General features: G+C 38.3%; 1 protein-coding gene across 1 annotated transcript; it reads right to left on the bottom strand.

The window, feature by feature from the left end:
- Positions 1 to 3735: 3735 nt before the first annotated feature.
- tnni4a (troponin I4a) lies at positions 3736 to 19377 on the bottom strand. The gene is made up of 8 exons (XM_017693898.2): positions 19311 to 19377; positions 13257 to 13288; positions 13097 to 13109; positions 11897 to 11962; positions 8558 to 8689; positions 6848 to 6937; positions 6364 to 6534; positions 3736 to 4307 (listed from the first exon to the last, which is right to left on the bottom strand). The coding sequence occupies exons 2-8, from the start codon at positions 13265 to 13267 to the stop codon at positions 4221 to 4223; spliced, it is 570 nt and encodes a 189-aa protein (XP_017549387.1). The 5' UTR covers positions 13268 to 13288; positions 19311 to 19377; the 3' UTR covers positions 3736 to 4220.
- Positions 19378 to 23008: the final 3631 nt, after the last annotated feature.

Consider the following 23008-nt stretch of genomic DNA (forward strand, 5'->3'; position numbering starts at 1 on the left):
AACTCCAATGCAAACTGGTTGGGCTTTTCTTCGGTAATAGAAGTGTATAATAAAACATTGGGCCCACCGGCAGACCCTGGTCTTTCAAGGAGTTATTACTTTGTAAGGGCATTTATTGCATTTTTATCTCAGAGACAAAATGATTCATTCATGCTACAACACATGCAATCTTAATAGTACCAGTGCTAAATGCTCAAAAAGTTTACATACAGCCCTGGAGACCAGGCATCGGGCCAACATCAACAGAAATGGATCGCATATCAAAGGGATCCAATCCTGTGACAAATCTAAACTGTTCAACTCACATTGTGTGATGTGATGTTGCTAGCTGTGTAGTTCTTCCTGTTGGCTAGCAGGATAATTGAGTAATTTGAGCCTCATAGTCTACTTTCAGTAGCACTTCAATTAAAATACACACACACACACACACATGCACGCGCACACACACACACACACACACACACACACACACACACACACACACACACACACACACACACACACACACATTTTCTAAGCTGCTTCTCCCTCAGGGTCACCTGGGGGTGCTTTAGCTTATCTCAGCGGTCATTGGGAGAAAGGCAGGATACACCCTGGACAGGGCTCAATTAAAATAGCTCATTTTGAAGTCTGAAGGAAAAAAAATTGGATCCAGATCAGTAGTGTATGATTTTCAAAGTTTTAATATTGGTATTGGTATCAAAAAACATGGTATTGTGCCATCTCTGCTGCCTAGTATTACCTCAGTTCCACATTAGCCATTAGCACTTAGTAACTAACTGTATTTTTGGCTTTATTTCATTCTCTTCTATTGGTTCAAATCCTTAACTGCTTTACTGCTCCTCACATTTTCTAAAGCTTATTTTAAACCAATAAGAGAAGAAAAGCACCTTCAGTTCCAGTGCTGATGGGTGCTAGATGTACTAAGAAGTTCTACTGCAGTTCTGTATTTACTTTTTTTTTTTTTTTTACCTTAACCTCATATTGCTTTTGCTATGCCACCAGCACAGCAGAGCCCAAGAGGTCACCAATCTTATCCATAAAGGGCCTACATGGCTGCAGGTTTTCATTCCAGTCAAGCAGGAGCACACCTCATATATCTAATTGTTGTATGACTGAAACAAGCTGATTAAATACGTTTAATCAAGGGTGCTCTTGCTGGGTTGAAATGTTATCTTGCAGCCCCACCTGCCCTTTGTGGACCCTTGGGCTAGCTCATTCAATCACCAGTGATACTGAAATTGTCTACTCTCTCAAAAAAAAAACAGCCCTGCAGCCTGTTCATGTACTAAAGCAGATAAACAAGAATGGTCATGTACCAGACGTATCTTCTGCATCTGTGGGGCATTTACATGTTCAGTGGTGTTTATCTACCCTAATCCAAAACTGGCTTTGCTTTTTCTATCATTTTGCTCAAGATAGGGATCTTTAAAGCTGGAGTTGGTCCTGAGTCTGTGCAAAAAGGCCATCTAGCAAGCATAAGGCAGTTCAAGACTGAAAGAAAAGCTTTGTCGCCTCCTACTGGTGAAGCAGATAAAATACAATAAATAGCTACAGCACCATCTGCAGATGAAAGTAATAGTCATCCTGGATTAACCTCTTGCTTACAGGATGTTTCATATGTGTATATATATATATATATATATATATATATATATATATATATATATATATATATATATTTATAATAGGTCAGTGTTATAGTTCAAGTGCATTATAAAATGTTTTGGGACATATTTGGTAGTGCCCTAAGGCTCAAAGGAGGTTATGTTGCCCATGAACTTTCAATAAATCCTTCTCCTTGGGGCGTTTTGCATCACCTTTTTTAATCAGAAGCAGAGTTCTATGTTTGTGTGCTGTGCTTCTGGCACTTGAATAGCTGTTGGATTAATTAAATGGGTGAAGAGCTCCATATTGTGCGAATATGCAAATGAATTATAATGTGTCCTGGGAATTTAAGCACTAAAAGTGAAATGCATCACAAGTTATAATACATAATACACAATGAGCATCTTCTTTGAGACGTCTTTTCCCTGAGTTAAATCATTAGCTTTAAATGGTTTGATGTATGGCTATACCTTAGTACAACGGAACTGCTGCCACCATAAAATTCTTTACCACAGAGCAAAAACATGCAGGTCCTGACCCCAATTTTACAGCTCAGGTCACCTGGTTTGTGACACTGTAGCACATCTAAAAAGTACAAGCATTAGTCAAGTTTAAGATCAGGCCCCCAGGTGCAGTTTGGGGTTAAAGGCCTTGCTTGAGGGCACAGCTGCAGTAGCCATCAGCTGGATTGAAACCATGACCTGCTGGGACTTGGCTGTGAACTCCCACCGCTGCTATCAGTAACCAGTGAGGGAGAGATATATTTAACACAGTCCATACAATCTGTCATTATCAACTGTTGATCTGCTGCTAAAAATGAATGAATGAATGAATCAATCAAATAAAGAAAGAAAGTCCCTTCATTATAGTGTACTTCTATAATTTGAAATTGTACAGTTTCGGGAGAGGTGATGCATTCAGAGATATACGTATACATAATATATGCATATTATTGCAATATCTATAATAGAATGATAACCATAAAATATCATTACATGTTGAAATAATATTATTTGGAGAGGTGATGTAATCTGGTATATAGCGTGTGATACAGATACAGTGCTTTGCAAAATTCAGAGGACATCCTTTATTTGTTGAATTTACAGTCAAAGCAGCTATTACACATTATTTTTCAGGACATATTTTGGAGAAATTGCCCTGCAATGGACTGGCGACCTGTCCAGGGTGTATCCTGCCTTCCGCCCAGTGACCGCTGGGATAGGCTCCAGCACTATCCTTTGTAGGTGATTAATAAACTCTTAATGAATTATCAGTAACACATCAACACCATAGTGAAGTAGCAGTAGTGAAGTATCTGAATACATTGAAGTAAATAATAAATGTAGATGTTCTGCTGCTGATACATTACTTAAAGTAGATGTAATGTTAATATGTTACTTACATTACACAAAACCTAACCTTGCCAACCTTCCCCATAACCTAACCCTAACCCAACTCAATTTAAGCTCAACCCAAACCCTCATATGTTTTGACTGTAACTCCATTGATCGTTTGTTTCATCTAAAAACTCGAAAGAAGTGTCAGCTAATTTTATTTGTTGTGGCTTCTGTGTTTACAATTTTCTGTTAAATTGACGTTTTTCTGCCTTTTTTCCCTCTTATGTTAAAATATGAATATCCAGTGGCAGTTTTGACTGGAAATGAAAGAAAATGAAGGGTGGCCTCCTACTTTTGCGCTGTACAACCCTACTGAAGTGATTGAAAAATCCCTATGTCTATTTGCATTAGGTGCTGTGCAGAGTGGGTGTAAATGAAAAAAACGAACACTTCAGAGTCGGTTTAACACGGAGGCTTCTCTTCTGTTCACCTCTGAAGAAACCGTCTGTGCTTGGAGGAGAAAAGGAAACTGAAATAGGGTCAATTTGCCCTCGCAACTGGAAATTTTAGCAGGAGTTCTAAATTAAATATCTTCACTAGCTATTCTGTAATTTTATTGAATATGGAAGTAATCCAGCTTGGAAAATCATATCGGAAGCGTATTTGAAAGAGTGATGGTACTTTAGAAGAACACTAGCTAAATATAGAAGCTCCATGCTCAAGCTGTCCTGAACTTCACGTCAGATGAGCAAACCAAACTTCAAATTCGGAATAAAGTCAAACCTCTCGGTGCACTTAGTGTCACCTTTAATTCAGGTATCCTGTTTTCAAGACGCAGGCAGATGATAAAATCGGCACGTTTTGTGTCAGGATACAGAGTAAATATATTCATCTTAATCACACAGAATATGATTTAAATATTTACACAGTTGGCATGATAGGGATATTAGATTGTTCGGCTGACTAATCCTTCTCTCCTGACGGTACACGCACATATTTCAGCAGCAAGTCGGGAGTCAATATTCTAAGCGAGTCAGTGTTGTGATAGAAAATATGAATGGCTGATCTGTTAACGTTTCTGGAAAGTTCAAACAATCACACGACAAAACCAAACAAGCATTAAAACCCAAACAGTAATATGCCTTCATATCCAGGTAGCCTCTTGTTGTCCTTAAACAGTCCTTGCTGCAGAAATAACTGACCAGTCAAACCTATCCTTTCTGCAAAACCATCTTGTTCTTTTTTTAAAAGCCTATAAATTGCTTTGTCTCTGGTTCACTGGCCAGCGTCAAATATCTTCTTTCTGCCCTCCATCCCAGACATGGCTTCCACATTCTTCCTCCAATCTGTCACCTCCTCTTTCTGTGGCGAGAGAGACAGACAGAAGCGCTTTCAGCAAGACTAAGCCACAAACAGCAGGAGAGCAGCAAAAATGGAGCTACAGCCTGAGTGTACAATTATCCCTAATGGCAGTGGATTGTTTGTGTGAATATGCCAGAGACAGGCAGCATATAGCTCTCACACCAACGCTCAAGAGTTTCCATTTTAAAACGCTGTGCTACACAGCTGGATTGTACCATAGTCCACATAAATAGCTCTTGGTTTGGACTTTCTTGGTTGTATAGAACCTTCATATTATGTGGATGTGCTTTAAACTTTAAAAAGGTGTGTCACACTCACACATTTACAACAATCAATCTTTAAGAACTACCCACTGAAAGGTTCCTTAGGGAACCAAATATGGTACAGCATCAGTTCAAAAAACCTTTACTGGCACCTTCTTTTATATAGAGGTTGCTGTAGTTAATCTAAACTAGGCAGGCTGGAAACTTGCTATCATGCTTGTGTTCGGTCAATTACATGACAAAAAAACATACACCTGACCTAATGTGATCCTAACACAAATTATGTGTCATAAATTTCTTAATTTTAATGCAAAAACACAGCTGTGCACCACAATTGACAGTTTACAAAACAAAGATTGACACACCTCTCAGGCAGTTACAGCCAAAAAAGAACTAGGCAGAACAAACCTGCAGTGAGAATGGTGGTAGCAGTAAATTTATCAGAATCATTAAATATGAAAAGGTGTTACAGAGAAACATGTAATTCATGATGATAAATGGGAGGGGGTGTTTTTATGACATGCCCGCAGCTGACAAGGTTTTAGAATAATCCTTGTGGGAGGCCTGGTGTCAAGCGCTCATTTAGTGGGACAATGCCCCAATATCCAATCATCATGCCCCACTAAACTCACTAAATTTTGCACGTTTCTGTAGCGGCAAGGAGTAAAAAATAAACGTAATGCGTTTTGCAACTGCATTCAATATAAAATGCTACATACTGTAGACAAACAAGAGGGTTTGAATTCCTAACTTTGTAGCAGATGTATTTCACTTCACCCCTGGACCCTCCATGATTTTTTGATTTATTTATGGTGCCACTGCTGGGAAGACCATACCGGAGCAAAAGGTCACGCGCATGGTTCTCAGAATCCTTTATTGTGACTTAAACTGGCTTACATTCATATTTTCTCAGTCTGTTCTCAAGAATATACAGTGCAGTGCAAAAAAGTTTCAATTAGGATTTAAAAAGCTATTTAATTGTTCAGTAAGCATTAATCTGCTGAGAAAAACACTATAATTACACTGAATACAAATAATATTATTACAGTAAATTATATATATATATATATATATGTGTGTGTGTGTATGTGTGTGTGTGTGTGTGTGAGACTGTATTTTTTAACCCTGGCTATACTCTTGTCATGCCAATCCAGTATTAATTGTAACTAGCTAATCAGCAGTTCATTGTGCTATATCAAGTGTGCTGGTGGTGGAATTGAACAAACCTATATGATGGCTTGGGGTGTCCAGGAGAAATCTGGAACCAAACTTTGTCCTTCAAACTAGCTCACAAGATCTCATTTACTTTTGCACAGTACTGCATATCTGCACTGAACATCTTTCAGTGCCACTTTTGAATAATAAAACACTTCTCTGTCTGCTTCTTAATTTTCTTTTGTACCACTGAACTGTTGTATGTTCACTCAAGCGCTTCAGATGCTACCAGATGGCCTGAAAGTTTGGCAGACATAGCAACAATAAGAAAATCTGTCAAATGGTCCATTCTTGAGTAACGAAATCTGAATGATATTGGTTTTGCAAGCCTGATGCGAAAGAATGCATGTGTGGGTGGAGCATGGACAGGTCAAAGCGGTATAAAACTGAGGCGGTTCTTCAAACTTTAAAAATGTTCTTCATGACCACATTTCGTGTACAAAATAAGTGTCTGGGGGAAAAAACACATTCTGCAACAGCCTGAGTGAACTATGTAAAGGTTTGATAAGAGCCTGCTGTACAGGCTGTAACTTCAGTAGGAAAGAGATGAAGCACTGCTTTGCTGGCATTAACATCACCTTTTCTTCCTCCTTTTTCACAGTCTTGAGGTTGGCTTTGAAGTCAGTCTTCATGAGTTTGTTGTCAGTCATTGCTCCCAACACGTCATCCGCCGACTTCTTCACTCGCTTTAGTTTGGGTCTCTTCGTTTTTCCCTTCAGCTCGAAGATTTTCTGGTGCAGTGACTGAATCTGACGCAAAAAATGTTCAGCTATAGACCATATGCTGCCATGTGCGTGAAACAATTCTAAAAATTATGAGGCAATTATGGACTGCCGTTGTTAGATGCAATATGGCAAAATTCTTTCCTCAAGATTTATAACAGAAATGCAATAACATTTATAGCATTTCTACATAATCACTATTAGAGTCAGTGCTTTATATTTAACAGGACATTTCAACAGCAAAAAATGCAATGTATTAATAAATCTTAAAATAAATATTCTGTGGCTAAACTGTCTTAAGTCTTGCTAAATCAATAACAAATATCTGAAATAAGAATACCTCCATATCATTTCTGGCCACCTTTATGGAAAGGTCGTATCGCACCTCATCCACAATGTCAATCTTATGGTGCAAATCTTTACAAAGTTCCTGCAATAGAAAGTTAAGACATCACTCTTGTTGCAACACCCAAAATGTACCATCTTTTGTTCCTAAAAGAACAGTGCTTCAAAGGGGGATTTAAGGGTTCTTTATGGAAACTTTACATTACACGGATGCTCATCTATACATTAAGAAAGTTTGGAAGGTTCTTCATATTCCCACATCTCTTTTACAAAAAAGCAGTGGTTTTTCACAAAATCTACAGCCCTAGAAATTGGGTTTTTAATGGTTCTTTAAATAAAAGCAATGGATATTATTTTTATTAGAGCATTAAACATCAGCTATTATTCTTTTCAAACCTTATTTATTTATTTATTTAACAAATATACGCTTACTGAACACTTAATTAGGAGCACTGCACTAATACAGGGTAGGGCTTTGCCAGTTCTTTGTGGCAGGGATTCCATAAAATGTTGGAAACATTTATTTGAGATTCCTTTGAGGACAGATTTTGGTCCATGTTGACATGACTGCATCATACATTTCCTTTCAGATTTTTCAGGTGCACTCTCATACTGCGAATCTCCTGATCTACCACTTCCCAAAGGTGGTCTATTGGATTCAGATCCTATGGCTGGGAAGGCCACTGAAGAACACTAAATTCATTGTCATGTTCATGAAACCAGCTTCAGACTTTTGCTTTGTGACAATACTCAAATGGGTTGTGGTATTCAAAAGGTGATTGACTGATATTAATGGTCTCAAAGTGTGCCAAGAAAAAGTTGCCTACACTATTACACCACCTCCTGCATGCTTTTCTTCTCACCACAATTATACAAAGTGTTTATGTGAGCCACCATAGCCTGTCTATCAGCTCAAACCAAATCTGGCCATTAACTGTTGAACTCTCTCATCAACAGGCTATTTCTGTCCTCAGAACTGCTGCCCACCGGATGTTTTTCTTTACTGTACCAGTCTAAATAAACTCTAGAGACTGTTGTATGAGAAAATCCCAGGAGACCAACAGCTGTAGAAATACTCAGACCAGCCCATCTAGAAACAGCAATCATGCCATGGTCATCATATTTATTGCCCTTCTAATGGCTGATCTGAATATTATGATGAAGGTGATGGCCCATATCTGCACTGCTGCCACATGATTAGCCAATTAGATAATTGCATGAATGAGTAGGTGTACAGGTGTTCCTAACAAAGTGCTCAGCTATTGTAATAGAACCTATTTTTAGCAGTATATAGAATGCTTTTGCTATGAGTGTAGGACTGTATTGGTATAATGATTATAATGGTACATATTGTGATTACAACATTCCTGGCAATATGTTGAAAACTCATTGATTATTGGCCTTCATTATTTTGACCAAAGCAATTTAATCGTATTGAATTATGTCAATATCTTCATTCACCCCCGCCCCCAGAAGCTCTCATCTGGAACTGTGAACTGTGCTGGTCAAGATACACATAGCACACACTTACAGCTGTGTAATTCAGCATTGTGGTCTGTTAGTAATGCAGTCCACCACTGAGATTATGATATATTGTACAACCCTAACATAAGCATTAGCAGGCAAAGTACTGGAGCTTTTGAAGTGAAGTGTAGCAATGTGTTTGGCAATGACAACTGCTAATTGTAATTCTAATCAGCAGTACCTGCAACTCCTGTACTGAGAGACCGGAGAGCTTTAAAGGAGGCGCTCTCTCGTTCAGAGCATTATCTCGCTCTATTCTCTTCTGCTCTTTCTCCTTGTCCAGCAAGCTCTCTGCCTTCCTCAGAAGTTTGGTCTGTGAAAGTAAGGGTGGGTATTATGGTAAAAGTATGATATCATGACAGACATACAGTCGTATGCAGAAGTGTAGTCACTCCTGGTCAAATTACATTTTTTAAAATTGTCTAAGAGAAAATAAATTAAAACATCCACAGATAACACACGTTTGCACAGTTTAATGTATTGTTTATATGCTGAATTTAACACATTGGGGGAAAAATATTTGCAAAAAAATATGCCAACATTATGGCATATTTTATATTTAATTTTTTATATTAAACCAAAAATAGAAAGGTAGTTAAGTTTGTTTCCTGTAGAGGATGTGGTAATTTATTTTCACTATTGTTACAAACCAATAACCAATAAAACATGTAACGAAGATGAAATTAATAAAATGCACTTTTTTTACACACACACACATATATATATATATATATACATATATATACACTATCTCACTAAAGTGAGTGCACCCCTCACATTTTTGCAAATATTTATTGTGTATTTTCCTGGGACAACATTACAGATGGACTGGCGACCTGTCCAGGGTGTATCCTGCCTTCCGCCCGAAGACTGCTGGGATAGGCTCCAGCTCCCCCCCGCGACCCTGGCGGAGAAGCGGCTTAGAAAATGGATGGATGGATGGATGGACATTACAGAAATGAAACTTGGATATAACTTAAAGTAGTCAGTGTATAGCTTGTATAATTGTATAGATTTACTGTCCTCTGAAAATAACTCAACACACAGCCATTAATGTCTAAATAGCTGGCAAAACAAGTGAGTACACCTCAAAAAGTGTCAATATTTTGTGTGACCACCATTATTATCTAGCACTGCCTGAACCCTCTTGGGCATGGGATTCACCAGAGCTGCACAGGTTGTTACTGGAATCCTCTTCCACTCCTCCATGATGACAACACTGAGCTGGTGGATGTTAGACACCTTGCGCTCCTCCTCCTTCTGCTTAAGGATGCCCCACAGGTGCTCAGTTGGGTTTAGGTCTGGAGACGTACTTGGCCAGTTCATCATCTTTACCTTTAGCAAGGCATTTGTCATCTTGGAGGTGTGTTTGGGGTCATTATCGTGTTGGGAAACTGCCATGCGGCGCACTTTCCGAAGGGAGGGGATCATGTTCTGCTTCAGAATGTCACAGTACATGTCGGAATTCATGTTTCCCTCAATGTACCACAGCTCCCCAGTACTGGCAGCACTCATGCAGCTCCAAACCATGATGCTACCACCACCATGCTTGACTGTAGGCAAGAGACAGTTGTCATGGTACTGCTCATCAGGGCGCCACCACACATGCTGGACACCATCTAAGCCAAACAAATTTATTTTGGTCTTGACAAACCACAGGACATGGTTCCAATACTCCATGTTCTTGGACTGCTTGTCTTCAGCAAATTGTTTGCAGGCTTTCTTGTGCATCGGCTTCAGAAGAGGCTTCCTTCTAGGACGACGGCCATGTAGACCAAGTTGAAGCATTGTGCAGCGTATGGTCTGAGCACTGACAGGGTGATCTCCCTCTTCTTCAACCTCTGCAGCAATGCTGGCAGCACTCATTTGTCTTTTGTCATTTGTCATTGTCAATCTCTGGATATGATGCTGAACATGTGGACTCAACTTCTTTGATCGACCCTGGCAAGGCCTGTTCTGAGTGGAACCTGTCCTGGAAAACCGCTGTATAACCTTGGACACCATGCTCTAGCTCAGTTTCAGGGTGTTAGCAATCTTCTTATAGCCTAGGCCATTTTTGTGGAGAGCAACAATTCCATTTCTCACATCCTCAGAGAGTTCTTTGCCATGTTGAATATCCAGCAGCCAGAATGAGAAAATTGTACCCAAAACACCAAATCTAACAGCCCTGCTGCCCATTCACACCTGGAATTTTGTAACTCATGACACCACACCACACCTCATAACTCACATGACACCTGTGTGGTGACATGGCTGTGTGTTGAGTTATTTTCAGAGGACAGTAAATCTATACTGCTATACAAGCTGTACACTGACTACTTTAAGTTATATCCAAGTTTCATTTCAATAGTGTTGTCCCATGAAAAGATATTTTAAAAATTTGCAGAAATGTGAGGGTGTACTCACTTTTATGAGATACTGTATATGTGTGTGTGTGTGTGTATGTATGTATATATATATATATATATATATATATATATATATATATATATATGCTTGGACCCCAATCATTGCTATTTCTGATGAAATCTGAAATTTGTAGACAGCTGCTATGCTCTCATAGCAGTTAATGACAGTCCACAGAAATCAATTAAATTTCTGACAAAAGGAAATGGCAGCTGATTATCTTGGTTGTAAACAATGAGTGCATTTATATGCACTTAACAATCCAATACCTACAGGAAATCAGATTTTGGCAGTAATCTGATCAATGTGTTTGCATAAACATCGCATTAAGTGTGATATGAACATACATAAGCTATAACATGAAACAGATTTATATCCTTCATTTCTTCAAGTATGTATTTGGTTTCAGCATTGCTCCAAAAGTATTTTGCTGGCATTTTGCAGCAACACTGTTTGATTATTTCTGGTACTGTGGTCTGTTTTCGGCCAAACTGAGAAATGTGAAAAAAAAAGAGTTTACATGCACTGAAAAATCTGATTACTGAGCTAAAATCGAGCTCTCTTTATCAGATTGCGTAATTAGATTTCTAGATCTTTAAGAAATTGGAGTACGTTGTTTACATGACCTTTTAAATGATCAGATAACTGTGACTGTGATCGGATTAAGGAGTGCATGTAAATGCACTCAATGGGAATTTAAACATATTAACATTTTTTCACCCAATGTTCACAATCTATCCAATCAGGATTGCACCTTCCGAAGGTACTGTTGAGCAACCACTATGGAAACCATTGAGAGAGAGTATTCAAAACGATAGACTCATCAACTACAGTAGTTTTTCAACAACGCTTTAGGAAACACACCTAAGGTTGTTGTTACTATGAACTTTATAGGGTTAAAGGGGTTTGTTGTTCACAGGCGCTCTGAGACCCAGCTCCTTCACAGCACATCAATAACACTGTTACTCAATAGCCATACCATTAGAAAATGAAACATGAGATATGAAACTGATGGAGGGCCTAAAACAGGCCAACTAATCAAGTTAGTAAGTATTGCAGGAATGACAGCCTAATGGATATATATGATGATTTGTCTGTATCTGTGTGTTCCTACCTTCAGCATCAGCCTGCGGGTCGCTGAGTAATTGGACTTAGGTTTAGACCTGGATCTGGACTTTTTCTGCGAGAAAAGAGTTGAGTCATTCTCATTCCAATCTGCAGTCAAGTTAGGACTTGAACACTGCCTAATCTGCAGACGCCATGGAGCATGCATTAACTGCCTGAGCTGATTACTGCCGGAATTTCCAACGTGAGGACTCAGTCACCCAACACGGGTCTAAGTGGAGCACAGCAAACCTACAGAAGAGCTTTCTTTACAGCACGCTGTTCCATGTCCTCACACAAAATTCTAGAAGACAAGACCATTTACCACTGGATTAGCCCCAGTGATTCAATTCAGCTCACTGAGTTCACGTGATATTCGTGCTAATTGCTCACTGTCAAATATGAGAGCTCGGTAAATGTCAGACAAATTCCAATCAATGGGTTTTGCATGCAAATAATTTGTAGGATCATTAGAGGGAAGACAAAAAGCTTCTTTTTATGTGATATTTCAGTGCTTTAGCACTTGAATATAATGGGAGCTTTAGAAGACACGGCACTGCTGCTGTAACAAAACCTTGTATCTCAGAAATGCAAACTTTATAGAAGAAGGGAAAAATGTCCCTAGATTTAAAGGGCCCATATCTTACATTTTTTCTTCATAACTTTCTTCATATCTTACATATTTCATATATAAGAAACCCACATATGACATTTATGTGGGTTAATGTACCAAAAATGCAATCCATTTTTACAGGACCATTTTCTAACTTCTTATTTAGACCTTAAACAGACTGGTTTTGTTAGTGTGCCTTTAAGATTGAAATATGTAACTGAGCTCTGTTCTGAATTGGCTGCCCTAATTCAAAAGCAGTATAGACTGAAACACTCCTTATAAATTTAACATGAATGGGCTAAACTGTTGTACACTGAAAAAAGCAGATATATGAATGTCTTGCTTCTTGTGACATCACAAAAACAATGAATTCAAAAACTGGCTATTTTTCAGCTTCTATATATTTGGAGTGTATGGACTAGGAAGTGAATGACATATTTTGTTAATGACATGTTTTGAAACTTCAACAATGTTTACATATCGATTCAAATGCTTTTATTAATAAGGAAAGATGATACGGACCCTTTAATGCGCATTAAAATAGGGAATCATAAAACAGAAAAAAAAAATTGGCTATGAGTTTGACAAAATACTTACCGGTCTTACCGGTCTGTTGAAGGATGGAGTCACATGTAAACATGCCAATGAACACAATGAACAAACATGTTACTGACACATTCATCACTCGCTGTAAATCAGATGTGTTGAGTGAATGTGGTGTTGATAGAGTCATTATGCCAGGTGAGATGACCCTTACCCTTCAGACATGGTCACCCTGTGCTACGTGTCCTGAAAAAAAGCCAAAGTGTTTGCGGTCAGATTTCAGCAGAGTGCGGGGCAGCACATTCATATCATGCAACACCACATAGTCAGTCAAATGCCAGCTTCTTCTGCCACGGATTATCTGAAGACGCCATGGAAAGAGAGATCACACTGACAAAGCACTACAATGCATTGAACAAAGCTCTGCACTGAGGGGATCAAAAGATAACATGTGCTAATACACGTGAGACAGGTGGGCCCTGAAGGACCCAGAGGAGAACAAGCATGGATCACTTTTAGACCACGCCTCACAATAACTCAGCTATAGATATTTAAAAAGAAAAGCAAGTAGAGGTTCTTGACTTGAATGTACGGTTCTGGGAAAAACCTTTAATTGACCTATCCCTGCTCTGCCTACAAATGTGTTCTTTTAAAGGACCTATTGGTTGGACAAGCTTTACAAAAGAATCGCAACAACTAATTCAACCTAATGCTTTAAAGATGGGCGGAACGGTGTGGTGGGTAGCGCTGTCGCCTCACAGCAAGGAGGGCCTGGGTTCGATTCCCCGGCCGGGCGACCAGGGTCCTCTCTGTGTGGAGTTTGTATGTTCTCCCCGTGTCTGCGTGGGTTTCCTCCCATGGTCCAAAGACATGCAGTCAGGTCGATTGGACATGCTAAATTGCCCCTAGGTGTGAGTGACTGTCTGTGTCTGTCTGTCTGCCCTGCGATGGACTGGCGACCTGTCCAGGGTGTATCCTGCCTTTCGCCCGAAGACTGCTGGGATAGGCTCCAGCACCCCCCACCACCCTGACGGAGAAGCAGCATAGAAAATGGATGGATGGATGGCTTTAAAGATGCAGTTTAGATTCACTTTATGTCATAGGCTATGTTCACATTACCAGGCTGAAGCGGCACAAATTCAATTTCGTGCCCTAATGCGACTCAGATCCCACGTTTTCAGAGCTGTGTGGACGCGCAAATCTGATCTTTTCAAATCCGACCTGAGTCCCTTCTATATGTGGTCCTAGATCGGATGTGTATAAGATTTGTGGCCAAGCGACCTTAATGCAATGCCTGGATTGGAATTCATGCGCTTTTTTACCACTGTGCGTGCGCCAACTTTCAGCGTTACCATGGCAGCCACGCAAAACAATAGTTGAAGCCTGTAAATGGTGGAAAAGAAACACATCTCACCCTTTTCACCTTCCTCTCACTCTAATAACAGCTGAAAGGGTTCAGATCTGATTATCTTCTTGGCGCAGCTCGTTCTGACCGTTGATGATGCACGTGACGTTACTGAGTACGATGTGCGCATGGGGTCATTTTTAAGTAATACTTTTTTAATCCCACAAACAGGGAAATTCCACCTCCGCATTTAACCCATCCATGAAGTGAAACACCATATAGACACTAGTGAATACACACACACACACTAGGGGGCAGTGAGAACACTTGCCCGGAGCGGTGGGCAGCCCTATCCACGGCGCCGGGGAGCAGTTCAGGGGTTAGGTGTCTTGCTCAAGGATTGAACCAGCGACCTTCCGGTCACTGGGCCAGTTCCCTAACCTCCGACTCTGACACTGGTTCGTTCACATTTATGATGGACCTGAACCACTTATCTAAATGAGTATGAACCATCGTGTCAGACAGATCGGGTTTGAGCAAAAAATCGGATTTCAGCAGTGAGGCTTGTAATGTGAACATAGCCATAGAGTTTCCAGTTTAAATTGCTTCACTACTGAGCTGGACTATGATGTTGTAGGAGATTTAAATCAAAGTCCTTATAGGATAAATCAGCATTATTTCACGACAGGAAATAATGTATTCAAACACATTCAAAAACAAAAACTGAGCCAAACATGAACCAAGAGAAATGATGGTTCTAATTTAGTTCATTTCCTAGCTGCTCAACAGGAATAGCTGGAACTGTTTGTAACAGACATGATTATTGATTTAATGGTCACTATTGATTATTGATTTAATGGTCACTATTGATTATTGATTTAACGCATATGCACTCACAGTGTCTGCATTGACACATGACCATGAGCAGAATCAAATTCAGCTTCAATTTGTCTCTGTTGAGAGTGAAAATATGAGCAAAAACACTTGTTCTGTAGCCACTAGCATAAATGCCATCAACGTTAGCCTCTTATATCCTATGTCACTATATATCCAACTGTCTACATAGTAACTGAAAATAGCGACTATCCTCATTTGGAAGAGTGAAGGATTTATTAAATTGCCATTGACTTAAGCTGCAGATGTTATCAAAGACAGAGGATCCCTCAGTGGGATAGCAGGGCTACCTGCCTTTGCAAGCAGGAAAATGTGGAAAGCTAAGTAAAATCCATTTCATACTTGGAAAGTCCCCAATTTGATATGCCTAGTCTATAGGAAAGTCTGTGCACTTGGCAACCATCTTGACAACACCTGCCGCTCATACAAGACCAGAGCCATATCTCTTTGAACAGGGAGAGATATGAAAGCCAACGTTTCTAAAACATATTTAAAGTCACTGGTAAAAATCTGACAAAATGACATACATAGTTTGTAGCATTTGGCTAAAAAATCTGCACAAAATCACGCGTCTTTCAGTTTGTCGTGACTGCTGCGCATATCTCCACAATGATGGAACGCTTTTTCATGCTTGAGTCTTTACCAGCTAGTCGATTGGCTGTTTTCACTGAAGGGTAGGACCTTTCCCCTGAATCACTGGCATTTTACAAGCTTTCCCATTCATTTGTCAACCAGTAAGCTGTCTTCTCCTCCTTTATAATGTCCCCGTTTAAATTAGACAGTTCGGAAATGAGAACAAATTTGCCACCTGGACTAAAACTACACCTGATCTTTACTCAGTCTGGTCTTTCATGTGCCTACAAAATAACTGCTTTTGAAAAGTACTAACACATTCTAAATGGCAGTACTTTGACCACATCTGAGCTGTGCACTATGACGTCTTATTTGATTGAATTAGATTTTGCCAACATTCTAACTTTTTCAGCCTTGCAACTCTGGCACGGGTAAGTAAGTTATTCAGCCTCTAGATTATGTACTTTTCTTTGAAACGGCTCTTCACACTTGAATATATCATTTGTAAAAATAATTCTTCAAAGAGTTATTCAGTGAGAGGTTCTTCAAGGAACAAAAGTGGTTCTTCTGTGGCATTCTTCCAAAGAACAGTGCTTGGCCTTCATTTTTTAAGAGAGTAGACGAACAATGACATCTGTCTGCATCACACACAGCCTGCTGTGTTCTCCTGGAATCCAAAAGAAACGATCCATTACAGTGAGTAGTGTAGAGGTCACAGTTTTGGCACTGTGGCCCCAGACAGCAAGAACTCACCCCTTCTTCTCCTCAGAGCAGAGGGGATTGCTGTCTCTCAGCAGGGGTTAATGGGGTCTTTGGCTGAAATGAGGCGATGAAATACAAGAGGACAGAGAAATTGAGAGAAAAACTCTCTGCACATCCCAGAGCATCCTAGTGTGGGGTTAGTCAGTTGTGCAGCGGGAGATTGTGACATAGGCCAGTGTCAGAGAGGGTTATGTGAAATGAGCAGCGTCTGCCATGTGAGCGTCAGGTCTGCTGGGCTGTTAGTGGTAAAAGGCTGGTAAAGTTGAATCTATCCAGCTCTCTGTGTACAAAAAGGTCCTAGCAGTCTTATCTGCCTAGATATATGCCTAGGGGTTCTCTCTAAACTTCTACCTAGAGCAGAAGTACTATCTGGACATATGTACATAATGCAGTGTGATATTTATAACCAAGCTGCATGTATAAGATAGCTTTGATAAAAACATATTTATATTGGAGCCCTTTCAAAACAAAGCAGAACATCTACAGTGGCCCCAAAAAGTATGTGCACATTTGCACCATACATAAAATGTTAATTGTGTTGGAAAAACCCAACTGTCATTTGTTCAAAACAGACCATGACTGTCTAAGACAGTCTATTTTTGGCAAAGTAAACTTTTAAAGGTGGCTGATGTGTTTAAGATCTTTATGGTTTGAGCAGTTCTTTTTGTAATGTTCTGTAGGTTCCTATTTAAAATGTCTATGTACTATTTGTACTCTTCTCCTTGTCCTTGAGTTCATGATCCTATCAACAAAGACAAACTATAGTTTAGAACAACAGCCCCAGACTTTAGTGTTTCCTCCTCTGTACTTTACAGTAGTCTTAGTACAATCTGGTTGGAATTCTGCTTCAGGGTTTTACTGCAAAAAGACTCTTTTGATGTTGATGTTGTGCTAAAATGTTGTGTTTTTTTCTAAAATAGATATCATTTTGTTTAGATATCAAGTGTTCAGATACTTTTTGGAACCTCTACATTTTGACATTTCCATCCAGTTGTAGAGTTCTCTGAAATTTTGCAGATATAAAAGGTAGAAAAAATGCTTTTCCATCAACTCTGTACAAGATAATCTGTCATATTTATGGAAACATCTTTAATGCTGAGCAGGTTCTCATTATGGTTGCCATTATGCTTCATTTTATTGCTGAATTTCACACAGTAAGAGCATGAAGACAAAACACATGAAGGGAAACACGTATAGGAAAATAGTGACTCAAAATCTGCAGCTAGTATACAAAATTTTATGCAAAGTTTGATCATTTTGTTCAATATTTTCCATTTCCATCAAACCTTTTTCATTCAATATGTCAAAATATGCATAACAATAGATGGATGGAAACCTAGTTACTGACCTTCATACCCACACTGAAGAACCATAGTGAGTGAATGGTGATATGGGGGTATATTTTGTATATTGTTTAAGTCCCGACATAACCTTATAACGAATATGTCTGGGAACAACCATAATCATTTTTTAGGGTTAAACGTGGGTAGAAAATAAACTGAGTGTGAAACGTCCAATGTTTTGTGAAGGCAGAGCACAAGGTTGGGGGCGATAGTGCACTTGTCATTACTGTTCGATAAACAGCAAGCCTGTTATTGGCCCATGGATGTAACGTAAGTTAGCATGGCTGAAAAGTCCCTCCAAAAAACGAATATGTCGCATGTGCGGAGAATGTATTTAAAAAAAAAACGTTACATTCTGCTAGCTAGCTTGTTTTACTTGCATTATCAAGTGTATTCTGGACATTTAAAGAGTGTGGGCTAGAGGAATTTGGGAGGGTTACTGGGGTGTGCCCTTTTTTGTGGTACAAAAGTCTAACAAGCTTTTCCCCAGACGTGCATTCTTGTTATGAGATCAGCAGTTTAGTTTAATGTTCTTTATGATTCATGACATCTACATCCCCCCAAAAAATGATCAACACTAATACTGCAGAAGTGCTTGTACTCGCACACCTGTCACTCATGCCTCCCCATGCATTCATCTCTATCTATTGCTCTCTCTCCCCTCTCTCCCTCCCTCACCCTGCCGCTGTCTCTCTTGCCAGGAAACTCTAGTGAGTGAAGGCCAAGTGCTGCCCTGCTTTACGACAGAGTTCAACAGCTCCAATAAAACACCCAGTGCCTTTTATTGCAAGAAATCCACTTTGTAAATAAACATGATACAGAATGTGCTCAGCATTAAACAACAGAGTCTTCAGCAACTCCTAGACAGACGGAAACAGCACAGTGAACTAGCAGCACCTGAAATATCATATCATTGCTGTCATATCAATACCTCATAACCTTATATCTGTGAGACTAAAGGACCAAAATGACTAGGAGTAATATCTTGTTATATTATCTAGCAGTAAAAATTAACCTTTTTTTCCCTCCTCTTGTAAAAGTGCCAGTCCAGGGTTATGAGGTCTTGTTACGACAGCAGTGACATGTTTATGACCTGTGCTGTGAAGAATTTCATTCCGTTCATGCCTTTAAATGCAATGCCTTCCCTTAAAATACTTTAGTTATAGCTTACATAACCTTTTGACCTTCATGTTGTTACAGGATAAGTAAACTCATTCTAAAGCGAAAAGAGATAAAAAAAGACTTTCTTAGTAGGATGGAAAATGTTCACTCCAGTCACTCTTCACTCTGACTTAATCTGCGCTTCTGGTCTGTTAGCTAAGATAAACAGGCATTGACACAGTGCTCTTACCTGTGCAGAGAAGAGGAGGCGAGTGATCAGAACACCAGAGGAATGGGGCAGAGGAAGACAGTGTAGTGGATTTTTGATGACTGATTTATGCCCTCTCCTCCCACATGTGAATGGCTCACTAAAATAGCTCCCCAGTTACGCCTCCTGCTGTGCAATCCAGTACCTTTCTGACCTACACCGCCCTAGACCTGCTGCAACCACACGCCAGACAAGAGGACAGCCACAGGTTTTTCCCCTCACACGTGCATGTCCGCACAATCACGCACATGTGAGTCTGTATTCCTGTCGTTGTGAGTCATTTCCATTCACGCCTGTATTACTGTACATAAATAACCCTCTGCCTACATTCATCCAAACAGCCCAGGCAAACATGCTGATGTGGGTAACAGTGAATAGCAGGTATTAGGAAGCAATTAGGAAACAATTTCTGAGCTGATTTACTTCACTTTTCAAATAGAAGCATTTTCCTCCCAGAGACCACGCTCAGGAACTGAGCCGAGGGGGCTGTTTGACTTACTGACTGGAAATATGTCAACATTACTTGATTCTGCATTTCGTGCTGCACTAACAGAGTCTGTATGCTGACTGTTTGTGATAAAATGGACACGAGTAGAATAATTATTTTTTTGAGTGTAGTCAAATTCCAGAGTTTCAGTTTTTCATCATGTAAGGGCGTATGGAAGACCATTCCCACCAGATAGGTGTTTCTAACAGCTGCATGTCAAAAACAATTGATATAATATGATATGATTAAATAATGACTTATTTTCTCAAAATATTGAGTGACTATTTTTGAATAATAATTTTCTCAAAACTGTAGACTAGATATATTTGAATGATGACATTTTCTTGAAATATTGACTGAATATCTTTAATAAATTTCCTCAAAATACTGACTTAGTATCTTTTTTGACTTATTTACTCAAAATATTGACTTAGTATCTTTAATGATTTATTTCCTCAAAATACTGACTTAGTATCTTTTTTGACTTATTTACTCAAAATATTGACTTAGTATCTTTAATGATTTATTTCCTCAAAATACTGACTTAGTATCTTTTTTGACTTATTTACCTAAAAATATTGACTTAGTATCTTTAATGACATTTTCTCAAAATATTGACTTAGTATCTTTAATGATTTATTTCCTCAAAATACTGACTTAGTATCTTTTTTGGCTCATTTACTCAAAATATTGACTTAGTATCTTTAATGATTTATTTCCTCAAAATACTGACCTAGTATCTTTTTTGACTTATTTACTCAAAATATTGACTTAGTATCTTTAATGATTTATTTTCTCAAAATACTGACTTAGTATCTTTTTTGACTTATTTACTCAAAATATTGACTTAGTATCTTTAATGACTTATTTCCCCAAAATACTGACTTAGTATCTTTTTTGACTTATTTACTCAAAATATTGACTTAGTATCTTTAATGATTTATTTCCTCAAAATACTGACTTAGTATCTTTTTTGACTTATTTACTCAAAATATTGACTTAGTATCTTTAATGACATTTTCTCAAAATATTGACTTAGTATCTTTAATGATTTATTTCCTCAAAATACTGACTTAGTATCTTTTTTGGCTTATTTACTCAAAATATTGACTTAGTATCTTTAATGATTTATTTCCTCAAAATACTGACCTAGTATCTTTTTTGACTTATTTACTCAAAATATTGACTTAGTATCTTTAATGATTTATTTTCTCAAAATACTGACTTAGTATCTTTTTTGACTTATTTACTCAAAATATTGACTTAGTATCTTTAATGACATTTTCTCAAAATACTGACTTAGTATCTTTTTTGGCTTATTTACTCAAAATATTGACTTAGCATCTTTAATGACTTATTTCCTCAAAATACTGACTTAGTATCTTTAAATATTGAGGGAATATCTTTATACAATGATTTACTTTCTCAATAATATTGACAATATCTTTGACTTGTTATCTCAGAATTTTGACTGAATATCTTTAAATAATGAAATTGACTTAGTATCTTAAAACAGCTTTTTCTTGAAACAATGACTTAGTCTCTCAAAATACTCACTTATTTTCTCAAAATATAGACTGAATATCCTTAACTAATGACTTATTTGCTGAAAATATTGACTGAATGCCTTTAAAGAATGATTTATTTTCTCAAAATATTGAGTTAGCATGTTCAAATAATGAATATATTTTTCCTAATTAATAAATGTTTTTTTCTAAATATTGACTTAGTATCTAGATATGGCATTTTCTTCAAAAATTTTGCTTAAAATGTAACAACACGATTTTGACAAATCAGGTCAAAGTTTTGAGACATTTTGGAGATGTAGAGAAAAGTGAAGCCTTAATTATACTGTAATGAAAGTAAAAAAGTACCAACATTTAAACATTCCACTGACTTTTAAGTATAAACATAAAGACAAAAGTAAATATTTTAACACAAACAGAAAGTTTTATTTTATGGTGTGTTTTATTTTGCAATGATATGAATTTATTTTTCGTTTTATCAGTTTTTTTCATTTGTTTTCATTTCATTTAAATGTTATGGGAAATGATTGGCAAGAGATAAAAAATGGAAAGATCCCTGGTCTTTGAGATTGGAAGGAATACTTTAAAAGTCTAAATTAAAACATAAACAATATGTTTTTTTTTTTCTCCTGTAAATGCAGCCAAGTACTAAAAACCTTCCTTACTAATACTTCATTTCTACCATGCTCAAGTATTATAGCTTAATACAAAGGCACACACACACACACACACACACACACACACACACACACACAAAACAGCCTTCGATCAATAAAAAGATTTTTGAAGGAAATGAGGCAATTTTCCATTTATCTAATCTTATATCCATGTATATTCTACCTTGGCCGCTCCAAAGACAACAAAGCATAAGAGTCCTCTCAGTTAGGTGCTGCAGACATATACGCAGCACATAATTGTTTAATAGAGCATTTTATGGTGCAGTGTGACACCATAATTCAGCAGCAGGAGTCTGCTTTCAAAAGTAGAGCCCTGAATTCAACCGAGCAAAGCTTTAATTACAGGCGAATATCACCCGCACTGCTCTTAGCTACATTTCATGGTGAAGAGGGGGCCAGTCTACAGAAACACGCATCTCCATTCTGCCTTGGAAGCAGAGAGCCTAGTTCTCCTTGAACTGATAAATAGTTAACCCACAGAGAAGAGGTACAGTAAAATCGTTGCTCAGTATTGCACTAATCTCAGATAAGACTTTTAGTTTGCTGGACTAACAAGAGGCTAATCTAGCAAACAAGATGCAAGCTAGAAGTAGGCTAGCTCAGTACTCTCTACCACAGCCTCAGACAAAAGACGCTTTCACTTCTTTCTGAATGTCTGGGGACTGGAAGGTTTTTCTTAGGATGGAACACAGTGATATCTGATTGGAGATGATGGCCTCCGCAACCAGTCTTTAAGCCACTGTAGTGAGCTAGCTAAGCATTTAGCACTCACAACAAAGCTAAAAGGGTAATTCTAATATATCTCTTAATGACAATGGATCATATAGGATGATTTTGAGGCTGTCCTGTCTAATGCATGCCATCCAATTGACTCAAAGCCCCACTCAATCTTTACAGCTGTCCAAAAATAAGACCTTAACAAGTTAGCTAAGCATTAAGCCATTCTAATATATTTAGTTAGGATATTAAAGGGTGATGCCTTTAGGCTGT

This window comes from Pygocentrus nattereri, chromosome 1, assembly GCF_015220715.1.
Source record: "Pygocentrus nattereri isolate fPygNat1 chromosome 1, fPygNat1.pri, whole genome shotgun sequence".
In the NCBI taxonomy this organism is placed as follows: Eukaryota; Metazoa; Chordata; class Actinopteri; order Characiformes; family Serrasalmidae; genus Pygocentrus; species Pygocentrus nattereri.

What these genes read in the sequence shown, in the direction of transcription:
- tnni4a (XM_017693898.2), bottom strand. An exon ending in CCCGCAGGCTGATGCTGAAG is followed by an intron (nt 8,690 to 11,896) that starts GTAGGAACACAC and finishes TTACTTTCACAG; the next exon opens with ACCAAACTTCTGAGGAAGGC. An exon ending in TGGCCAGAAATGATATGGAG is followed by an intron (nt 6,535 to 6,847) that starts GTATTCTTATTT and finishes TTTTTGCGTCAG; the next exon opens with ATTCAGTCACTGCACCAGAA.